The sequence below is a fragment of the Talpa europaea genome (genome assembly GCF_964194135.1).
Source record: "Talpa europaea genome assembly, chromosome: 6".
NCBI classification, from domain to species: domain Eukaryota; kingdom Metazoa; phylum Chordata; class Mammalia; order Eulipotyphla; family Talpidae; genus Talpa; species Talpa europaea.
Genome location: NC_140072.1, coordinates 56,520,542 through 56,543,470, shown reverse-complemented (window position 1 = coordinate 56,543,470; position 22,929 = coordinate 56,520,542). Strand labels below are relative to the sequence as shown.

Here is a 22,929-nt window from a genome sequence, read left to right as displayed (position 1 = left end):
TTTGCTGTTTTGTTCACAAATGTGTCCTAAGCTCCTGGACCTATCCTTGTGACATAGGCACTGAATTTTAATTCCTATTCCATGTTGGGCTCTAGGATGTTGCTTTCTTTGTGTTTATATGTATAAAAGGATTTTTTTTTTTTTTTTGGACAAAAAGGATTATTTTCTTGGACAAAAGTTTTCAGTAGAAAACTTTTTAAGCCAATTAGTTGCTCCCTCATAAATAAAAGTCTTTTAAAATACTAATTGTAGAAGGAATATGTTGACTTTTCAGGTTTTTATTTTTAGCAAAAGGTGATAGTCCCAGACTTTGAAAGTTAAAGAAGTTTCTTATTTACATCAACATGAAGGAAACTTATGTTTCTTGTTAGTTACTATATAGCAGATAATTCTTTAGAACCTAACTTACCAAGTGAGGAAAAAATTCTGAAGCTTGATAGCTAGGTTAGGTGGTAAAAACTAGCTATTTTGATATATTTAAGATGTAGTTTTGCTTTTTAGTTTAGATATTAAGACATGAAAGCATTGCATTGATGGGTTAAATATTTAAAATCCAGTAGAATAGCCTCTTAATAAAACATGGAATTATGTTACAGACTCAAGCTGAGAAAGACCCAGAACTAGGAAGAGAAAGGTATGTTGTTTTAAATTTGCTAAAAATTTCCTGTAATATTTAATTAATTTTCTTTATATTTCTAGTAATTACAGCAAAAAAAATTTCTTGTCTTACATGTTCATTTTGTAAATATGAGTGTTTGGGTCCCCCTTTTTGGATCTGTTTGACCTAAGGTTTTTGTTTTGTTTTGGTTTTCAGTCTCTTTCAGGTATTTATTGATTTTATTTTAAGAAAAATGATGTATAAACAGTTTAATTAATATCCAAATAGTTCTCTATTAAATGTTTTGCTAAGACTCTTTGAACAACCTGACTTTGTGATGAGTATTTTATTCTTTGTTAGACTTTTCTATTCTAAAATGGTTAGATACAAAAGTAAAATTTTAATCTTTCTGTATATCTTTTAAATTTCACCTACTTAAAAACAAATAATCTAAAGTATGTCTTGGGGTTGGGGAAGGAGTATTTGTAAAATAAAATAATTATGCACACTGCTTTACATTTTCAGAGTATGAAAACTTGTTCTTCAGAGTCTACACAAGCTAGTGACCTTGTTTTGATCACATGTAGATTTTCTCTTCTAAGTGACTTTCTTACCCTGAGACACACCATCCTTTTCATGGTCTTGGTCCCACCAATTAATGACCTTCCTTTCATTCTTCATTTAAAGTCACTGATTTAAAATTCTTTTCCCTTGTTGAATAACTAAATGCTTTATTTACCCTTATTTGTTAGAGTCCATGAGTTTATGAATTTGAAAAAGCAGGAGGGATTAGGGTCAAAATAAGGGGGGTGGGAATTGTATGGGGAATACAACCAAGATGAAAATGTATACATTGTGCAAAAATGAAAAATGATGTAAAAATATATATAAAATAAAAAAATGAGCTAAAAAAATTTGAAAAAGCTGCTTAAAAGTAGTTTAAGTATTTCATACACTAATTCTAAGATGCCTGGGAAACAGGATGTCTTATTTTTCTTCTAATTCATTCTTATGAGACCTTTAAATGATAATGATTATAAATACATTAAAGTACATTGGTGATTTCATCCTCCTGTCCCCTCCCCCATTACGTTAACATTGGTAAGCATTCAGTTTGTTTTAACCAACAGCAGTGTTTGATATAAAAGTGCACAAAGGGCTTTTATAGGTAATATGCCACATGTAGTAATATAGCTACACTATTACAGACTGTTTGACTATACAGACTGTTTGACTATACAGACTGTTTGGCCACACTAATTCTGGCTGGTAGGTAAGGAGGCCCTTCCAAAAATCCATTTTATGTATTTCATTTTCACTAAATTTCTTTCAAGTCTGCAAAAACAGCTGCTATTACAGTTTTGGTAGTATTTTTCCCTCTCACTATTTTGACTTACCCTTTAAAATCAAAGACTTCTTAATGAAATTACAGGTAGTTGCCCAATCTCATAAAATTTTAAAAATTCTAGCTAATGCATAATTCCTATTTTGAAAGTCAGTCTTTCCTGACTTATATATAGAAAAAGATGTGGGATATATATAGCCCAAACACGTCACATTTACATGGGTAAAATGATAACTGAGGAAAGACTAGTTCTTTTGTGTTTTTGTTTTTTTTAAGCATTTGTGAGTGCTTCATGATCATTTATCAAGAATATGATCATGTTTATAATTAATGTATTTAAATATATTACTATTTAAAGGAACTCTTGTGTGGATATGTTAATAATTTATACTACTTTATATTTTGCCTGTTCTCATTCTCCCTGTCCCCTTAAACATTATTTATCCTGTAATTAAGGCTCCTAATAAGGGTGCTAGATGAAATTTTCACCAATTCGCCATTCATTACTAATGTTGGGAATAACGCAGTTACCCTCTGAAATAAATACTAATCTTTAGTATTGTTAAATCTTCGTCTAAGGTTTCTCAGAAAGTGTATGCTATGGTGTTAACCTTTGTTCTGCCCAACTTTTAAAGGTTTAGAAATTAGTGTTATGGGGGGATGGGATGGGATGGGCAAGAGAAATTAGATAAGCTGTATCCTGATTACCTTCCTGGGGTGTTTTTTATGCCATTTCCCAGAATATGATTGTGTTTGCCTTTAATCTTTTAAAAGATTGGTTGTTTGACTCTGGTGTTAATAATTTCATTTAGTTGACATTTCAAAGTGATTTTCCAAGCTAACCTTAAATCGCTGAGACTTTTCCTATATTAGCCAGAAAACTAGATATTTTTGGTATAGAATTCTGCACAGAGTGCTATCATTTTAAAAGAGCAGCGCACAAGAACAAAGATGAATAAAGCCATTTTTTCAAGTATTCTGACATGTGGGACTGCATAGTGATTCATTTTGAATAAAAATGATAGGTTTTTTTTTTAATTGACAGACTTTAAGCATTGTAGTGGGGAAAGGATTTGTTATATAATGGAACCAGAAGTCAAAATCTCTGTTGTTATTCTTTTAGCCCAGTAGATTTTATAACCCTTACTTGTAAAGCCTTTAGGGTTAAAGTGCAATTCTGTAATAAGAGAGGAATTTGAATTTAATCTTTATCATTGGAGGTGAGTCTTGTAGTTTAAAATGAAAATGTATTTCAATAATGTTTACATACTGATCATTCTGAAAGTCACAACTTTGTCATATTTGTGTATGGCTACAAATTTTATTTTGACTAGTCCTAATTTGGAATACTTTTAAAATCAGTTATTAGTATTTTGGAATATAAGGTATGTGAATTACTTAAAATAAAAACCTTTAATCCCTTTCAACAAAAATGGGTACCTTACCCAAATGAATAGAATCCATATTGACTACGTTCTGTGGTAACTAACCATTTAACTTAAATTCTTCAAACTCTTTGCCTTTATACTTTCATCAAGAGCCCTTTAGCTGATGTTTCAGAAATTTTCTCATTTGGAAGTTTAGACTAAGCATATTTGGGGGAAGGCCAATTTATTGTCTTAAATGATTATACCCTGATGTGATAGCACTTTTTCCATACTTCGGACATATTAATGTTTCTGGGCACAGATACGTATCATCTTGCATTAATTTTTCCTTTATTGATTTGTGTTGATAACATGATGGACATTGTCTTTAGACTCTAAGTTAATTTTCCTTTTTATTCTTCAAGATAATTTATAATCTATGGAGTATTAAGTGTAAAAATAGTTTCTTCTGTTTCTGTCTCAGTGAAAGTATTTGAATTTTACCATCAGATATTTCTGTTTACTTTGGAGTTGGACAGACCACTGAAAGATCAGTTGCATATACTTGCCATATATTTACTGTTTCTTCTGAATAATTTTTACTTACAACTTTTAGGTTTTGTATTGGAATTGTAAATTATACTTTGTAACTGGAAAGATTTCTTTAAACATACTCTTTCTCAAAAGGCAGCCTGTCACATTTTATAAAACCAACAACATGTTAAGCTAATCCTGTCAGTTTTGCCTATACCTTTAAATCCCCAACAGAATATTTAAAAGATAACCTCCAGTGAAAATTTTCTTTTAAGTACTATTGTTGAATACAGTTCTTGGGAAGTTGAAAAACAGATCTTTCTCACATCCATAGAGGAAAGGTGATGTGGCTAAGAGTAAGGCCTTACCTCACTAGTTTCTGTTTATGTTCATTTCAGTTAGTTTAGTTTGAGTAGGCGTCACTTAAAAAATTTTAAATTTCATTGCATGGATCATTAGTTTTATTGTTGAACTATCATTGTTGAACTATCACAGTTAGGAAGATAGACTGATCTCATATTTACATTTGATCTTCCAATGGCAAGTGTAAACTTGACACAGAAGGAAAAAATGATAACTAACATGAGTATAAGGATCATATCAATGGCCATGATTTTGCCAACACAATGGAGGATTCTCTTTAAAATTTTATATTGCTTACATATTTACATTAAAACATCTTAACCATTTTAATGCTGATTGGCCGGATTTCCCAGTGCTTGCTATTAATGCAACAGGAAGTCTTAACAATTAGCATCAACAGTCTTATTTATAATGGTTGAATTCTCATCATAGTTTGATTTTTGTTTTGTTTTTGTTTGTGTTTTTTTGTTTTGTTTTGTTTTTAAATACTTTTAGCCCTGACTTGAAAAACAGTCCTGTTGATGAAAGTGAGGTGCAGACAGCAGCTGATAGTCCCTCTGTTAAACCTAGTGAGGTTGAAGAAGAAACAGTTGTCAACATTCAGACAGAAACTTCTGTACAACAGGACGAGCCTTGTGAGGAAGAACCTGAAAAAGTGCTATGTGACACTGACTTTACTTTTGAAACATTGGAAATTGAAACTCAAGAAGAGGAGGTCAAAGTGGAAATTCCTCTTGTAGCACCCACTCCAGCCAGTATTGAATTATTCACTGAAAATGTAGAGGAATCCGTTTTAAATCAGCAGGTATATACTAGTGACTTTGATAAGGAAGAGGCAGAAATTATTAACCCTGAAACAGAATTATCAACATCTGACAGTGCATTTGTGGACGAAAGGAATATCAAAAGAATTCTGGAAGAATCTCCATCTGACGCAGAAGATTTCTTTTCTGGGATTACACAGTCTATGATAGAAGCTGTAGTTGAAGTGGACAAACATGAAGCTGTTTCAGAAGTAGTACCATCTGCTTGTGTTATGGCCTTAGTACCAGGAATTTCTACTGGGGATGAGAAGTCACTGAACAAAAAGGGAGTTTCTGAAATTAGTAATATGGATGAAAAGGAGGAGAATGAATGCAATACTAAGGAAACCAGAATGGATCTGCAGATGGGAACGGAGAAGTCGGAAAAAAATGATGCTAGGATGACAGTGGAGAAGTTGGAAAAGATTATGACAGCAGTGAAAGAAAAGCCTGCAGAAAATGCTGTGATCAAGGTATATGCAAATAAAGGAGTAGGTCTGACCAATAAGCCTGATGAAACTAGTAAAACTAGTGTGCTGGCTGCATCAAATGCATCTAGCAGTAAATCAGCTATCAAGGCTGGCCTGTTCTCTTCTCCAAAGACAAAAGCTACAACTTCAAGATCTGAAAATCAGAAAAGTTTTCTAAGATCTGTATTCACAGAAAAGAAACTTTCAGCCAAGGAATTTGGTCTGTTTAAACCTGCAAGTGCCAGATCAGGCTTGGCTGAAAGCAGCAGTAAATTCAAATCTACTCAGAGTGGTGTCACCAGAGGAGGCAGTGGAAGGATCTCAGCCCTGCAAGGAAAGGATTCTAAAGTGGATTACTGGGATTTTACAAAACAGTCTCAGGAAACAGAGGCTAGATCTTCCATCATGAAACGGGATGACAGCAACAATAAGGTGAGGAGGATAGGAAGAATGGCTCAATGTATCCTTGACGGGATTAGCTCTGCCATTGTAGCTATGGAGTAGAAGATGTAATCTTGTTTTACCTTTTCATCTCCTTACTCCACTCCCAAACTCCCATTTCCCGTTCTTAAATAAGTCCATTGATTTAAGCCAATAGACATTTGGAGTAATAATAAACTCAAGTTGTAACTTATTAACAGGTTTGAAAAGCATTATTTGGGTAAAATGTGGTCAGAAATACAACTTTGTGGTTTTAAAAAAAAGTTGCAGTGAATCTCCTGAGGTGACTTAGCACTCTGCTTCTGAATGGGAAACTGTTTTGTCTTTTAAGTTGAAACTTTATCAGTTTACTGATTGCCCAACTTAGAGTATGGCTGTAGAGAAGAGAAAGTATCAATAAAACGATATATAACTACATTTTATAGAGATGATGCATGTACTGTTAAATGATTGTTGACTTAGTTTGGCATACCTATTGTTTGTGTAATTGAATGTGTTTGAATGTTTGCTGTTTTGAATTTTTTAAAGTGCATTAATAACCTAATTATAAATTCTCTGTTTCTCTTTATTTCTTACTTAATATTTCAGACTTTGTTTGGGCAAAACACTAAGAATCCTAAAAGCACCACTGCTAGAAGTTCCAAATCTAAAGAGGTAAAAAAATGCTAACATTAACACTGTTTGTATTCTCTCATTAATAGCTTGTGTCTCTTCTATAATAATTAGTTTGATATAGAGCAAGGGAGAAGACTGAGGTGTTTTATTTTATTTATTTATTTTTTTATAGAGGCATGTTTTATTTATTTATTTGTTTGTTTGTTTATACATGCACTGGGTACAGTCAGAAGCATGGGAGGGTGAGAGAATTCACCAAAGCCAGAGGTGTTTTATTTTTGATCCTGCTACCAGTTTTTATTTTGAGCTTGAACTAGGCTAAATAGTTTATGTCTTTGGTATAGGACAGAAGTTACACAGAGAGGGAATTTAGAGAAGGAAAATAACCTCCAAGCTTATACTGATAGAAATTGGTTATAAACACAAAATAAGGTCATGTTTAAGGGAGACTTTGACTGGAGTCCTCCCTGTTTTGTAGATTTCCAAACAGATGGCCATTTTGTTACTACTTTTTAACCTAATTGGATGGTTGTAAGATTTACTTTCCTTGTATTGAGGTTTTGCCAAATAAACATTTTACCTTTTATATTTGGTTGTTTGATACTTTTAGATTTCCAACATTCAGGGCCTCCCCGGTGGCGCAGCAGTTGAGCGCTGGGTTGCGAAGCTGCCCGCGGCCTCTGCGGCGCCGGTTCGATCCCCGGCTGCTCCCCGGCCACTGGAGGAGGGTCCCGCATGGCGCGCAGACCTCTCCTGCCGCCCGCTGCTCCCCTCAGCAGTGTACTTCGGTCCTTCTGCCTGCTCTGCTCCCCGCTCTGGCTCTGGTGAATTCTCTCACCCTCCCGCGCTTCTGACTGTACCCAGTGCATGTATAAACAAAACAAACAAATAAATAAATAACATGCCTGTATAAAAAAAAAAAAATTCTATAGATATCCAACATTCATAAGATATTTTTTAGTCATTTTACTTTTTTCCCAGATAGGGGATGGATTTGAGGCTAGTTTATTGGCATAGTGATAAACAGTAGCTTTTAAGAAGCAGAAATAAGGATTGTGGTAGTTTCGTTGACTTATTAATAAGTTGGTACAATTGCTTACAATTTTTATCCCCCTCTCCCCGCTTCCCCATTACTGTATGTATATTCTGAAGTCAACTAGTCGCTAAAGTCAACTAAAGTCGCTAGCATACCAAGTGTATTGTAGATTGAGTGGAAAAATATCTTCTTTAGTGTTGGGACCATTGTTCAAATTACAGATTTTTTTTTTCAAATAGTTATATTTAGGATTAAGTTTTAATAATTTTCTATGTAACTTTCTTAAAATACAGACTATAAAGTCTTAGTGTTGAATATCTGAAAATATGTATTGTATATATAAAATGGTCAGTGGAACAATCTCACTAGGTATTTTACTTTGTAGCTACTTTTGAGGTGTTTTTAGGAGTCCATTAAAACTCAGGGAGAACTTGTTAATATGTCATTTAATATATGGAATGGTTAATTATTTACATTGTATCATTGACATTTACTTTAAATGTTTTTTTTTTTGTGTATCATATTTCAAAACTACACATCACCTGGAAAATAAATGTAATCTTATTGGAGCTAAGTAAAGATGGAATTAGACTGATACTGCTAGCACATTATCTTTGAAAGGGTCTACTTTGTGAATTACAGCTAATTCTTTTGTAGGCCTTTTAAAATTAATTTCAGCTTTCAGAAAACTGAATTTCAGTAAAATGACAATTCTCACAAATGATACTTCATGTACATTTACTGAACTATCTGGAACTTAATCCAGTTATTAGTAGTTATTCACTATTCAATTCTGTTTTGTTTTTTTACTCTTTGAATAGGAATTACTATTATTTTCATTTAATTTGGATGAATTTGTTACTGTGGATGAGGTTATAGAAGACGTAAATCCTTTTCAAGTGAAGCAGAATACACTAAAGGGTAAAAGGAAAGAAGCTGTCAAAAATAACCCTTCTTCTGAACTTAACTTAAAGAAGAAAAAGGGAAAAACTTCTGCCTCACGTGTTGTTGAGGGAGAACTATCTTTTGTAACATTGGATGAGATCGGGGAAGAGGAAGATACAGCTGCACATCTAGCACAGGCTCTAGTCACTGTGGATGAAGTAATTGATGAAGAAGAAATTAATGTGGAAGAAATGGTAAAAAATTCAAATTCTCTTCTTACACTAGATGAATTAATTGATCAAGATGACTGCATTTCCCACAGTGAACCTAAAGACGTTACTGTATTGTCAGTGGCAGAAGAACAAGATCTTCTTAAACAGGAACGCTTGGTAACTGTGGATGAAATTGGAGAAGTAGAAGAGTTACCTTTGAATGAGTCAGCAGATATAAGTTTTGCCACTTTAAATACTAAAGTAGATGAGGGAAGTACTGGAGGGGAAGCCATTGGGTTCATTTCTTCTCAGATGCCTGAAGACCCTTCTACTTTAGTTACAGTAGATGAAATACAGGATGACAGCAGTGAACTGCATTTAGTGACTTTGGATGAAGTAACTGAAGAGGATGAAGATTCTTTGGCAGATTTTAACAACCTTAAAGAAGAACTTAATTTTGTTACTGTTGATGAAGTTGGAGAGGAGGAAGACGGAGACAATGATTTAAAAGTTGAGTTAACGCAAAGAAAAAATGACCATCCTGCAGATAAAAGAGGGGATAGAAAAAAGAGAGCTACAGACACAAAGAAAACAAAACTTGAAGCCTTATCCCAAGTGGGCCCAGTAAATGAAAATGTTATGGAGGAAGATCTGAAAGCCATGATTGAAAGACACTTTACAGGTATAAACTTATAAATGTAGTTTTTCTGTTCTTTGAGAGGGGTTACCTTTAAATTTTTTAAAAAATAGGTGTTGTGGCACTCCTAATAATTTCATCCTGTATTAATATGAAAAGCCAACAAATAGTTAGTGATATTTTCCAAGTAATTGTATACAGATTTCACACATTTCTCTTACAAAGCAAACTTTGCCCTAAGTTTTATATTATGATGACAAAACCAGAAAGCAAACTAGATTACTCAAATTAGAATTGGAATGAAAATGATATGCTTGTATTGAGAAAACTCAGCTTCTGATGAACAAAAGGTTGTTTATTCTAGAGTACCTCCCAATTTTTGCTTAGACTTAGGATTTAGAAAAGTTCATAAAGATAACAATCCACGATTAAGTAGTATTTTGATGGTATAGAATGATAGGTGAACTCACTTTCCAGAATTTGAGGGATATCAAAATAAATTCAGTAAGAAAATTTTGAGAGATTTAACTAACAATAAAAAATCCTAGAAAGGTCCCACATGTTTATGGAACGAAATATGAAAAACTATATATAGGGTCCTCAGGAAAGCAGGTAGAAAGGTGTAGTTTTTTGGAACAAGTTAAATGGAAAAGTAAAAGGATAATGTTTAGAGCAATACTAAATTATTTTTAAAATAAAATTTTCCTATTTTATATTTGAAATAGGCTTGCTTCCCAAATTTGAATATTACTTATAAAAAAGAGGTATTTAAAATGTTATTTTGAATTATAAGCAATTAAAATGCTATAAAGTATAGCAATAAATTTGACTTTCTCTTTGAAGCTAAAACACCAACCAAGAAAGTTAGAATTGGGAAAATGCTACAATCAGAAAAAGCTATTGCCACAGAACCAGCAAAAGGTGAAGAGGTTTTCCAAATGACTGAAGGTAAAGGGAGACTGATGGAAGCGGGAGGAGCATAACATAATACATGTTAGTGGTTGGAGTTCCAAAAATCTACCATTTGAGAAGTAGAGAACCAGTGACATATAAAACTTGAACTTAAGTAATTATAGAACTTGAACTTCCTTCATTATCCTTTAATTGCTTTGTGGAACAATGTATCAATAAAATTTGCCATTTGCTTTTGTCTTTTTTTCCCTGAAATGGTTGAACAGGTTTATGCATTGAGTCCTTATATCAAATAATACTGGGAAAGTGATTAGGTGGGACTAACCAAGGAAGGCTTACTTAGAGAAATGAACCATAAATTCATCTTCAAAGGCAGGAATTATGGGTGTTAGCTTCATACAGTCTGTAAATCTATTTTGAATAACTTTTCTTCCTTGAAAAATTTAATGACTTCAGTTGATGAAGATTCTGAATTAAAGGATTCAGAACCCGAACGAAAACGCAAGAAGATTGAAGACTCTTGTTTAGAAAAATCAGTGGCATCTGATGTCCCTGAAGGTAAGGTAAAAAAGACGTTTTTTCCTTATCCTTATGAAATAAAAATTCAGTATCATAATAAATGTTCTGTTGTTTTAGTGAGTAGGAAATGAGGAAGTTTTGCACATTGACCTTCTTGAAAACCCTTTATTAGAAATTATGTTTTTGCCAAGCAAGGGTACTGCTATTGATCTCTTGAAATCTGGAATATGTCTCATTTCTGGGTGCTTTCTTTGCTGCTGTGATAAGATTGAGTTATACTTGTTGAGGCAGAAATTCCAATTAAGCAGAGCATGCCGAAAAACTTAGTGAGTAAACTTGGTTCAGAGCCATCTGAGGTGAACTGAGGGGTACCTTGCTGGTTTACTGGGCATATTCATTAAGCAGACAGTTGCCCTTCATTCTGTCTCTTCTCCCTGTTTTAATTTTACAGGGGGTTCCTAAGAAGTTTATTTCAAAGACTGATTCTTTTCCAATGAATTGGTATTCTGAAGGAACTCCTGGTATTACTATAGGTTCTGGAATATTACAGAATTTGTCTTAAAAAAAAAGAAAAGTGTATAGTGACTAAAAGTTTAATTGTGTTTGGTCCCTAGACCCAAAGCAGTATACATTATTATGCTTAATTAGTAATTTTGTATATTTAGACTAAATGCAACTAATTATTGATTTTCCTCCTCCTCATTCCCTGTTGTAGATTTAGACTTTCTTGTACCGAAGGCTGGATTCTTCTGTCCAATTTGTTCCCTCTTCTACTCAGGTGAAAAAGCAATGACAAATCACTGCAAGAGTACACGTCATAAGCTAAATACAGAGGTAATCTTTATTTTGTTCTTAGCTCCTCATAAAATCTTCAGGTGGTGTTAGTGTCTTGTAATCAAACTACTTAACTGGCAACTCCAAATGTATATTCTTTCCCTTTGGTAGACCTTTTGAAAGTTTGTGGTGGTTTATTCCTCTTAAATCCAAAATTCTATTCTTTTCACTATGCTTTACCAGTAATTTTTTTCCTCTAGAAACATTTGCCAAAAGAGTCCACAGATCAGTAATTCCATGTGATCTTCCATTAAAGTCTGGGAAACTGTATTCTGGTGTCCTCTTACAGAGTTATGGGTATATAACATACTAAAGTTTATAAATTGTCTAGTCAGATAGAAGCTGTGTTACTTCATTTAATCCATTTCCTAAATGGATTCAATTAGTTCTGTGTTCCCTCCTAACCTCCCTCTCCTTTTTTTCCATGTTGTACATATATTTGGAAAGTGCTACTCTGAGAAGTCATCACTACCCATAGTTGAAGCAGTAATTCTGATTCCTCCTAAATGTTTGAGAGTTGTTCTTTACATCCTCTCATACTTAATTTGTGGCACACACATTTATCAAGTGTTAAACTGTTAAATGCTAGCAGGTTGTTTAATCATCCCTCATCAGTTTCATGATGTAGATGCTACCCTAATTTCAAGAAAGGTGGAAACATGCTTAAAGAATATCTAAAACTAAATATCTAATCCTGAGGTGGCATAGCTAGTTAGTGGCAAACCTAGGGTTTGAACCTAGCTCTGTTTTATTCTAGGCTCAAGCCCTTAAATATTGTGGTATGCATCCTATTGCTCATGAGTTTAGCATGTCATTTTTCCATTTAAAATCTTTCAGAGGTTTCATATTAATGACACTTGCATACTACCAAACATCTTGTGGATCTGTAAGACCTTTTCCATGATCTGATTTTGCTCTGTTTTTTTGACCTCTGTTTTTTTTTATTGCTCACTGTGTTCTAGTTTTTCTGGCTCTCTTTTATTTTTCATACATGAAAACCCCTTTGCTGCCTTTATACCTTTATATCACTGTTCCTTTTCCTATCTCAGCCCCACATGAGTAGGTGATTCTTTAGCATCTTTTAGGTCTCAGTTCAAATGCCTGCTTCTCAGAAAGGCCTTTGCCTAAGAGAGATCTAGCTAACATAGAACATTCCCTCCCACTCCAAAAAAGTCAGCCTTAGTTAGCTAACTTGTGTTTTTTTCTGTATTGTGCCTACCACCATCCAAAATTATGTTTATTTTTTTCATTATTTCTTTTCCTCTAGTAGAATGTAAGTTCCATAAGGTAAAGGAACCTTACCCATCTTGCTGACCACTGACTCCCCAAGTACCAAATATAGTGCCTGAAATACCATAAATATGAGATGATGGAAGGAAGCAGTGTTAAGGCACTATGTTTCTGATCTTTGTGAAGGATGTAACTTTTTTAAAGGATCAGGCATTTTTAATTGTAAATGTGATGACATACTAGATAAGTTTATGAATATAGCAAATCACCATCTAATAATTTATATTGCAAATTGCTTTTAACAGAAGTTCATGGCCAAGCAAAGAAAGGAAAAGGAGCAGAATGAGGCTGAAGAAAGAAGCTCGAGGTGATTGGGGAAACTGGGAAAAAATTCATTAGAAATTTGTTTAGGGTCCAGTTGATTTGTGTATTTTTGTTACCACTTAATTTGTAATTTTTGTTTCAGAAGCAGATATTCATGTTGTACAAATTTCTGATTGCCCTCAATGTAGAGACTGATGGGGAAAGTATGATGGGTTTGATTTTTATATCAAATCATCAGGCATGGAGAAATATCTTTTAGAAGTGTTGAAATAAATGTTCCTACTGTATATTTAAAATACTGTCTTGTGTCTGTGACTGATTTTTTAAAGATTTGTTTTGCTTTGCTCAACCACCAATGTATAGATCAAAGATTTCTAGAGACAATTCAGTTACATGTTTGAGCTAGGTAGGGTTGAATAAAACTTTGCTTGATTTTATTTTCTTTTTTTTAATGTGCTGATAAAGCATCCCCTTGCCCACGCTGGCCTCCCTCCCCCCCCACCCCCACCCCGCTTAATGTCTGTTTCTGCCAGGACCCATTTAAGGTAGCTTCTAGCAGGTCATTTCATATTAGCTTGAAACTACTAAGCAACCTTTACGTCCCATACACAACTAGTGTCGCTTTTAATTTTTTTTAATTATTACTTAACATGTTTGTAAGACACCAAGGTACATGGAAATCCAGTGGATTGTTAGGTGCCGCGCACAGGTCTGTTATGTAAACTTATTGATTAGGCCATGTTTCAGACATAAGCCTGCTGATTTTGAATTGTTTGGTATTGAATTCCTCAGTTCTTCCAAGATTAGAATGCACTAGTTAATAGAAAAGGGTAAATGGAGGGAAGTGAAAACAACTATTTTTTCAGATTTCTTATTCCCTTCACAACACAGGAGTTATCTCACAGTCAGTGAGAGAGCAGTGATGAACAAAATGCAGCAACTTTTTGTAGTTTACAAAAAAGTTTACAACTGCATTTTCAGTTCAGACTTAGCCACAACCTGAGCGAAGTAACAAAATACTGCATGCCACAGAGTAAGGGATGGGATAAGGAGGGAATTGTTTTGTGAGTGCCAAGAGTCTATTGTAATTAAAACCATACAGGTGAATGAGGCAGTGAGAGGGGGAAAAGCACTATTGAACTATTGGAGAATATATTTAGCTTGTATACCCAAGCTAAAGAAACACAGAATAAATAAAATCCTTACTTTTAAGGACTTTTCCTAGGGTTACTTCTTAAATTTTCAAAACCAAGGAAGTATGGAGACTCTTCTAAATCTTGTCCGGATCAGTCTTGGAGTTTAATCTTAAGTATAAATTTTCTTCAGGTCAGTTATCTGAAAATTGGATTCTTAACTAGAATACAGGCACTTGCTAAAACTTAAATGTAATGGGAGTGATTTTTGTGTTTGTGCCTAGTGACAGGTGTTTATGGGTAGTTTATACATAGTAAATAATGTTCCTTTCTGCACTTAAGGCAATTTTTGTCAGAGGGTTTCAAATACAGAAGATTTTTGTGGGTTTTTCTAAAAATAAAATACTCCACATGTAATTTTAGAATTGTTCTAGATGGACTTTTCCAGAAAACCCTGAAATACCTCACTCCTTTATTATTCACAGTACACATATGGAATGTCTCATATATAGCGTTTTCTGCTGCTTATTTGAGGGATATAGTTGGACTGCAGCTTACTTTTCAGTTTCTATCATTTCATCATCTAGATACCAAAGGAAAAAGATTGCATTTAACATCACTTCTATAAGTTTTTAGATTTTATTGCCTTTTCTAGCCCAGATGCTATGGAAGTCTGCCTCCCCCAAACTCCTTTTTGCATTCTTTATAAATAAATTCATGGGAATCAGGTTTTTGATATTTAAATCATTTGTGCAAAAATATCAAACATTTCAAAGACTAGGATAATTTATTCACCTATAATTATATCATTTCAACAATTATAAACTCAAGGCCAATTGTACACATGTATCTGTTCATATTTCTTACATTAAAGTAACTCTCAGTGTGCTATTTTACCCACAAGTATTTTATAGATTTCTGAAAGATTAGGGTTCTTTTTGGCAAAACAAATATTGTTAAAAATATCCCTATTCAAAAAAATAAATAAATAAAAATATCCCTATTCAAGTATAAAAACCCAGTTCCAATTTTCTAATGTCTCATAAATGGTTTTTGTTCTACTGTGTTTGAATTGAGATCCAAATATGGCCCCTGTGTTATGGCTGGCTTTATAGGTCTTTCAAATTATTTTAAAAATATATACTTCCTTCTCTCTTTGGAATTTGTTGGGTGCAAATCCATGCTACTCAAAATGTGGTCTTTGGAGCTAGTCCTGGTTCAAAACTACTTGGTCCCAGTTTGACTGAAAGTATAGAAATTGAGTGTGTTTAGAAACTTTTTTACCATTTGACAGTGACTTTATCTCTGTTGAATCTGACAATAAATTGGGGTTTGCAAGTTTTTGCATCTTACTCTTTTTTTTTTTTTTTTTTGCATTTTTACAAAGTATTAATCTGTGATGAGCTGGAACTTAGGGGGGGGGGAGAAACTCTTCTATCACATAGTTTGAGAAGCTCTGCTGAAGGGTTTTCCACAGTTTGGATTTTGTTGATTGCCACTTGTATAGTGTAATTTTAACATCTTCTACCCTCAGAATATCTTGTGAATAGGTAATTTAATAAAAACTTTATCAGAAATTGTTTTTTTTACTTTGTCTTTCACAAGGCTGCTTTAGATTGTGATATGGTCTTCCTTTTTTAAAAAAAAGATTTATTATTATTTTTTATTTATGCATACAGGAACTGGGGTGTAGGCCAGAGGTGCGGGGGGCTGAGAGGATTCACCAGAGAAAGTGGGGAGCAGAACAAGCAGATCTACTGAAATACATTGCTGAGGGGAGCAGAGAGGCAGACAGGAGAGGTCTGCTGCGCCATGTGGGTTGCTCCCTGGCCTCTGGGGTGCTGCAGTGGCTGGCGATATCTTGATAGCACTGTCTTTAACCCCTGTGCCACCAGGGAGGCCCCCTGGTCTTCCTTTTCTTTTCTTTTTTTTCTCCAAAGATTTATTTATACAAGCACTGGGTATAGTCAGAAGCGCGGGAGGGTGAGAGAATTCACCAGAGCCAGAGCGGAGAGTAGAACAGGCAGACTAACGATACACTGCTGAGGGGAGCAGTGGATGGTAGGAGAGGTGTGTGTCCTCAGGGGAGCCTCGCCTGGTGGCCAGGGATCGAACCAGCGCTGCAGAGGCTGCGGGCAGCTTCGCAACCCAGCGCTCAACCGCTGCACCACCAGGGAGGCCCCTGGTCTTCCTTTTCAAGAGACAAAATCTTTCTGCTTTATTTGGGATTTTAGTAGCAGTTAATGCTTAAAATTTTGACTCATTTATCCATTAGGGATTGCAAAACGGTGATATTTTAATTCTGTATACTTTTCTGAAAAAAGGAACTTCCCCATTTCTGCTCTTTGGTTAGCCAGTGATATAATTTGAATAAGAGAGACATGTAAATATTTGATGCTTTTCCTTTATCAGTTTTTTCAAAATGAATTGTTTCATTGGCATTCGTGAACTGTGATACATTTTTTATTTAAGTATTAATTAGGACTCAAACATTTCAGCTTACTTAATGTTGCAAACCTTTGCATTATTCACCTTATTGATCTCAAATGGCTCCATTTTTGGCTCTCTTGATTCGACTCCTTGTAACTTTAACATGACACTACTAATTTTCATAGGTTTTTTTGCTATCCATCTCTCAAAATATTCCAGGTTCACCTTGTACACTTTGTGCTCTGGACCTGAAGTCAGCCATTTCATTAAGGAACAATGGATAGTTATAGCTTCTGTTGTGGTTATTACTTTTTAATGGACAGGATTTACAAGTATATGTTTTATTTTTAAGATTAAAGTACATCATGACCGTACCGATTCTTCCAATTCAAGTTCAGGACTTTAAGTGGTTCTTACTGTTGTTTTTAATCTCTTCTGTCTTAAATCTATATCTTCTTTGTCCTATGTCAGGAGCTCTAATTCTTAAGGGCCTCAGGTTGATAGAATTAATCTATAAAAAAACTGCTTAATTATATCTCACTTTACATTCATCACAAATAACAATACCAGGACTACAACCAACAATGTGATTACTCAAAAAGTCAAAATCATTGTACAATTTTGATTTTTTTGCCCCCTCTCAGATTACTTGGCATAGTTCATAAGTAGTTATGCTATGATTTAGATTAAATTTTTAAGCTCATTTGTTTAATTTCATATTTATTATCAGAGTTTAGCATTTAAAATTTTGTATTATCTGAGACATTTACATGGTCCTAAAATCAACCTTACAAGATCTATTCAAAGAAGTCTAGCTTCTCTCTTATTCCCCGCTGTTGTCTCCCTCTCTGACATAGGTAACCTTTCTTTGTTAGTTTTGTTACCAAGCCGTGTGTGTGTGTCTATGTATATATGGTTCATATCCGTGGGACAGTTTTTAATACTTTATGTCTCATGATTGCTAACATAAAAGGGGAACCAGTGACAACAATAAGAATAGAAGTTGAAGATTAAATAGAAATAGGAAATAACTGAATGCGCATAAAGCTAGATGAAGGAATTTGCCAGATGCTGAATCTTTTAATTTACAGGTCACAAAACTGATTCAATTACAGCAAGTCCATGAGCTGAAAAGGGAATTCTCTTGGTAAAGCTTTAGGTTTTTTTTTTTAAACAGGGTGGTTTTATAAGAACACTCAAAGATTTATAAAGAAGGATGGAGAAAAGGGTAGCAGTCTATGCCAAAGAATTCATGAAAAAGAGGAGTAAATTGCTATGATTGACTCCTTTCCACTTTATTCTGCTCTGACATCTATAAAACTTCATCAGCAAAACATTACAGGCTTCTGAGGTAGGTACTAAAGTTTTTTTAAAAAAAAATATATGTTCATTTACTTATGTGTATCAGGATCTTACATGAGAACGTGAACATAAAAAATACTTGACAACCTCACATATGGTAGATGCTTACTGATTAATACAGAGTTAACATGAAGTAAAATAAATGACAACAATTAAAGGGATTACAGAATAAAATGAAATACTACACATTTTTACATTATTTGTGAAGGGGAACAATGTTAAGGTAGGTCAATTAAGAATCTGTGCTGCTAAAAGAAAAATAATACAAATTTATAGGTTAAAAAGTAAATAGAAAAGATGAAACGAAGACTTTTAGTAAGAGTCTAACCCATAAAGAAAAAGAAAGGGATCGAAAAGGACTGGAGACAAATAGAAAACTTACAGAAAGATGGTAGGTTTGTGTTTAACCATATCAGTAACTTTATTAAATGTCAGTCGATTATACATTCCAACTGGGTAATTTACGCTTGAACTCGGGTTAGCCTCTTTGCACTCCAGATGGCCTCTAAGCGTTAAAGATGAAGGATTTGCTTTCTTATATTTAACGCTTACAGAAAAAAAGTAATATAACCTGTGAGAAAACCAGTCTTAATTACTGTAGGTATGTAAATAATTTGGGGAAAAAAAATTCTCACGTAACTGAGCTTACTTTTTAAACCAGACACTGGAACTGGAGTCAGGCATGAGAAAAGAATATTGCTTGGTAGAGTATGTGCTAGGTTTTAATTTTCATTTCATCAAATAAGACTAGGTGAAAATAAGAATCCTGTGTATGTGCCAGGTAGTAATCTAAATGTTTTATAGCCTCTCAATCTTCAAAATTATCCTAGGAAATAAATGCTATAGTTCCGTTTTTACTTAGGAAGCAAGCTGAAAGAGACAACTATTTCCTCATAGCCACATATAGCAAGTTAAGTGATAAAACTGAAAACCAGGTCTTACCTTGCTCTAGAATCCATGCTCTTTCCATCCTCCACAATTCTGATGAACTTAGACCATTTGGAGTATGGTAGAGAATTTCTTAGATAATTTAGCTAGATAGCTGCTTTGGCAGGACTGGGGATCAGAGAGGGAGAAAGGAGACTTTGCTTGATTGGGAGTGTTATACTTTGTTTTGCTTAACCTGCAAAGGAATTAATGGATAAAGTGGAAAGTCTGGTAGTTCAATGGTAGGAGTGGTACTTAGCCTCTGGTGGGGTATGGGATTATTTATCGGTATTTTGGAAAACTCATGACTTATTTTTTTTTCTATGCAAAAATGCATCGTGGCTTTTCCAACAACCTAACAGAATAAAATGCAGATGTAGTCAGTTTTAAGTTTTTTAATAATCTTCACCCTCCTTTCTTCCCACCGCCCGCCACATTTATCTTCATGGAATGGACTACCCATTGCCCTACCTATAATGTACCCTTTCCATTTGGATTGCTTTCCCCTGAAGGTGGCAGTCCAGTCCAGCTGCATTGGGGTATAATTGCCAGAACAAACGAGATCCCCAGAGTCTCCTGGCTTACTTGGAAAGTGTTTCTGGGTGTCCAAGAGAGGGCATCTGGAGTTTGCTGGTGCATTTTTGTGAAGACTGGCCAGAGGCTTGGATGGAAGTGTAAGACACCACTTCTCAGCCAACATGACCACATGATGCCAGGTTTTTGTAGACTTCTGAGTTGAGTCAAATCATGTATTAAGTTCCAGAGAAATAATGCCTGAGCTAATAACAGCCACAAGGACTGGCTGGGTGCTGCACTCAAGTGTTACCTACCCTACAATAGCCTTGTAATTGGGAACTTTTAGTCCTCCCAATTTTAACAGACTTGTTGCTTCCACTGTCCCAAGGCAGCCTCTTGGGGTGAGCTCCAGCCAGGGAAGGAGGGAATCAAGAGACTTCATGGGGGTGAGAAGATGAAGTTCTGACTTTAGCACTGAGGTGCAGTTACCCTGCAGTTACAGAAGTAGCCCTGTACTTGACTGTGAACTATTAGCTTTTGTTCGTTGTGACCCATACAGGTTTTTCCTGAACTCACCATTCAAAGCTGTATTAGAAAAGAGACCTAATGAACTAAACATTAAGAAACTAAACTGAATACTATTGAACCTTAATCTTTCCCTTCTGTGGACCCTAGATTGATTAACTGGTGTGTATTTCAGGTCTCTCTTACTAAAGAAATTACTAAATAAATATGTTGTGTCATTAAAGTTGGAAGCATACTCAGTAGGGGCACCTGTCTGTGACCTGCAGACTGCTGGAAGGAAGGCAAAATCACATTTCATGTTTTAGTTGTGTTCCACTCCTTGAGTGGAGTAACTGAGTAAGTACTTTGATGAATCTTCCAGTCTGTTCTGTCAAACATGTTATTTAAATGGCAATATAATATAGTCCTGAGCCCTGAGTGTCTGAGGTTGATGTAGCAAAGTTAGGTTTAGAGGTGGGAAAGAAATGGCACTTTAGGAAAGCTGCTTGTATGTAGTTACTGTTGATTGTGAAGCATTCATTACTTATTCTTCTAAGCAGCCTTGTGCTTCCCGATTCATGATAATAGGCAAAGAGCCATAGGTGGGTCTTGATTAGTTTGAGCCAATCAGAGTGAGCCCATCTATTTTCCTAGGGTGATTTCTAGTTTAAAGGAGTGAGAGTCAAGGGGAATTTGCCCGGGATACCTGGGGCTAGGGTAAAGAATGGAGTAGGGGGAGGAATTTCTTTGCAGAAACTGAGAAGCAGCAAATTTCTGATTTAGGTAGCACTGAATGCTTTCCTTTAACCAAAGCAATAAGTCTGTTGGAATTGAAGACTAAAAGTTCCAAATTTCAAGTAGGCTTTGGAAGAAGCATGTGCTACAACCAGTAAAAAAGAGTAGTACACACTTAAGCCCTGGAGCCTTACATTATTGGCTCAACCTACATGAAAGCTACTCTACTTCTCAAGTCCTGAAAGCTAATATTTTTCCTTACATTCAAGTCAGTTTTATCAGGGTTTCTTTAATTCATATACTTCTTTAGCTTTAACTCATATAGTTCTTTAACTCATATAGTTCTAACTCATATAGCTTTGATTGTTGAGCTAAGGAATTTACACTATATCCCTTTTTTAATAGAATTTACAGACTTTTGAGATGAAGTTATCCCATATTTCATTTTCAGGTGAATATATAGGGAAAAAAAAGTTAGAGCATACAATTAAGATATACACGAGGACATAAAGGTCTCTATGACAGCTTTGAAGGAGTACCTTCCCACAGGGCAGATAAGGGTGAAGAGCCCCTGATATGACACATTCCCCTTGGGAAACTGCCAGTTAACAGTTGGTTTGACAATATTCAACCCCTCCCATCTTGGAGGATACAGTGCTCTATCCTCACAGGAATATATACACATTTTGACTATGGGTTTTGCTCCCTCAACTCAAGGCTTTGATAGCACCACCCATCATAACTTTGACAATGTATGTTCTGGTAAATGGACGTGTGGGCCAGGCATGAATCTAAGGCATGAACCCATTGACTGAAGTTTTTACTGTGTACTTCATCACCCAGAAACAATTGACTTGATAAGTAGGATGACCTCTAAAGATTGTAGGTTATAGTACAAATTGGAAGTAAGGGTGTTATCCTAAGGATGCTTTGTATGCCTTAGACACAGGCAAGTATGTGGTACCATCTTCTCCATAGCCAGAATATAAGGGTTTAGGAACCAAGGAGTAGAGATTGGAGTGTCCTCTCTCACAATTACAATTATACCTATTAACATACTTCCATCTGTGATCTTGGAAGATCCTGTCTTTTTGGAAGCCCAGGTGCCCAAAAGAAGAACACATACACCAGGAAATAGGAGCATGAGTCTCATGAATTGGAAGCTGAGACTCCCCTCTCACCTTTTGGGGTTCTTCATATCAGGAACTGACTTACAAGGAAAAGGAATCACTGTGCCTAATGAGATGCAAGGTCTTTACCAGGGGAGAATTGAGTTGCTGTGACACAGTGGAGGCAAGGATCATGTTTGGAACTCGAGATTCAGGGGAATGCTGCCCTTTATGACTCCTGCCTAGTAATCCTGGTAGGTGGAAAACTGCAGCATTATGTAAAGATAAGAAAGACCAGTCAAGACTCATCAACTCAGTCTTTATGGCAGAGGGTAAGAGGTAAAAGGAATGAGTGGTAGAGAAACTCAGCTTGTAATTGGATTTATGTTGCTTGTCAACATAGGTCCTGTTACTAGATACAGAGGCAGACTATAGTAGCCATGCTAATAGGATTTTTAAAGAAATCCCTTCTCCCCATTATATTATATGCTGGGTATAATAAAAATTAAGTTTGTCTAATAAGGAGCCAATTCTAAGATCAGAGGCGTGAATCTAAAGATTAACCTCAGAACTTAGGCTTTTGAAGGGGTTGTCCTTGGTGGGAAAAGCACTCTCAAATATTAGGGGTGTCAGTAGGATCTGACTTCTGGGTGAGACATCTGGGTAATGATTGGACAAGGGAAAAGGGCAGCAATGAAGTACTGTGATTCTGGGTAGGTGACACCATACAATGTGACTTGTCCTATTGTCTCAGGAAGACCTTTGGCTTAATTTTGGGTTTCCTCAAAGCAAATATGTGAAGAATCCTGAGATCTTCCTCAGCTCTACAAAAGGAACACTCAGGAAGGGCAGGGATTAGCCAAGGTCAAAGAATTTGGTGGTTTCTCTGGGTTTGAGGGAGCCTAGGATCCAAGTACGTTGTGGAAAGACAGCTCTACTTACCAAAATCACAGGGTTTGGACCTTGAAAACTGGTCATTGAGTTGGCCAGCATTCTTCCCAAAGGTGGCTTGCCATCCTTCACTTCTGCATTTTTCTCCAATCAGTTCTTGTACATCAGGATTAGGTTTCATGTGTGGTTTCTTATTT

The 22,929-nt window shown here is 35.3% G+C and overlaps 1 protein-coding gene across 2 annotated transcripts in view; it reads left to right on the top strand.

Annotated features, from left to right (window-relative positions):
* Positions 1 to 13,172, top strand: part of ZNF638 (zinc finger protein 638) — a gene marked incomplete at its 3' end in the record, with an annotated part of 58,208 nt that extends 45,036 nt beyond the window's left edge. Inside the window, exons 20-27 of one of the 2 annotated variants that reach the window (XM_084235058.1) lie at positions 597 to 634; positions 4,703 to 5,912; positions 6,510 to 6,575; positions 8,394 to 9,351; positions 10,150 to 10,254; positions 10,675 to 10,776; positions 11,516 to 11,571; positions 13,107 to 13,172. In XM_084235058.1, coding sequence (XP_084091184.1) covers positions 597 to 634; positions 4,703 to 5,912; positions 6,510 to 6,575; positions 8,394 to 9,351; positions 10,150 to 10,254; positions 10,675 to 10,776; positions 11,516 to 11,571; positions 13,107 to 13,172 — 2,601 coding nt within the window. Of the gene's footprint in view, positions 1 to 596; positions 635 to 4,702; positions 5,913 to 6,509; positions 6,576 to 8,393; positions 9,352 to 10,149; positions 10,255 to 10,674; positions 10,777 to 11,452; positions 11,572 to 13,106 lie in introns of both variants that reach the window. The other variant, XM_084235057.1, reaches the window with a different exon arrangement.
* Positions 13,173 to 22,929: the final 9,757 nt, after the last annotated feature.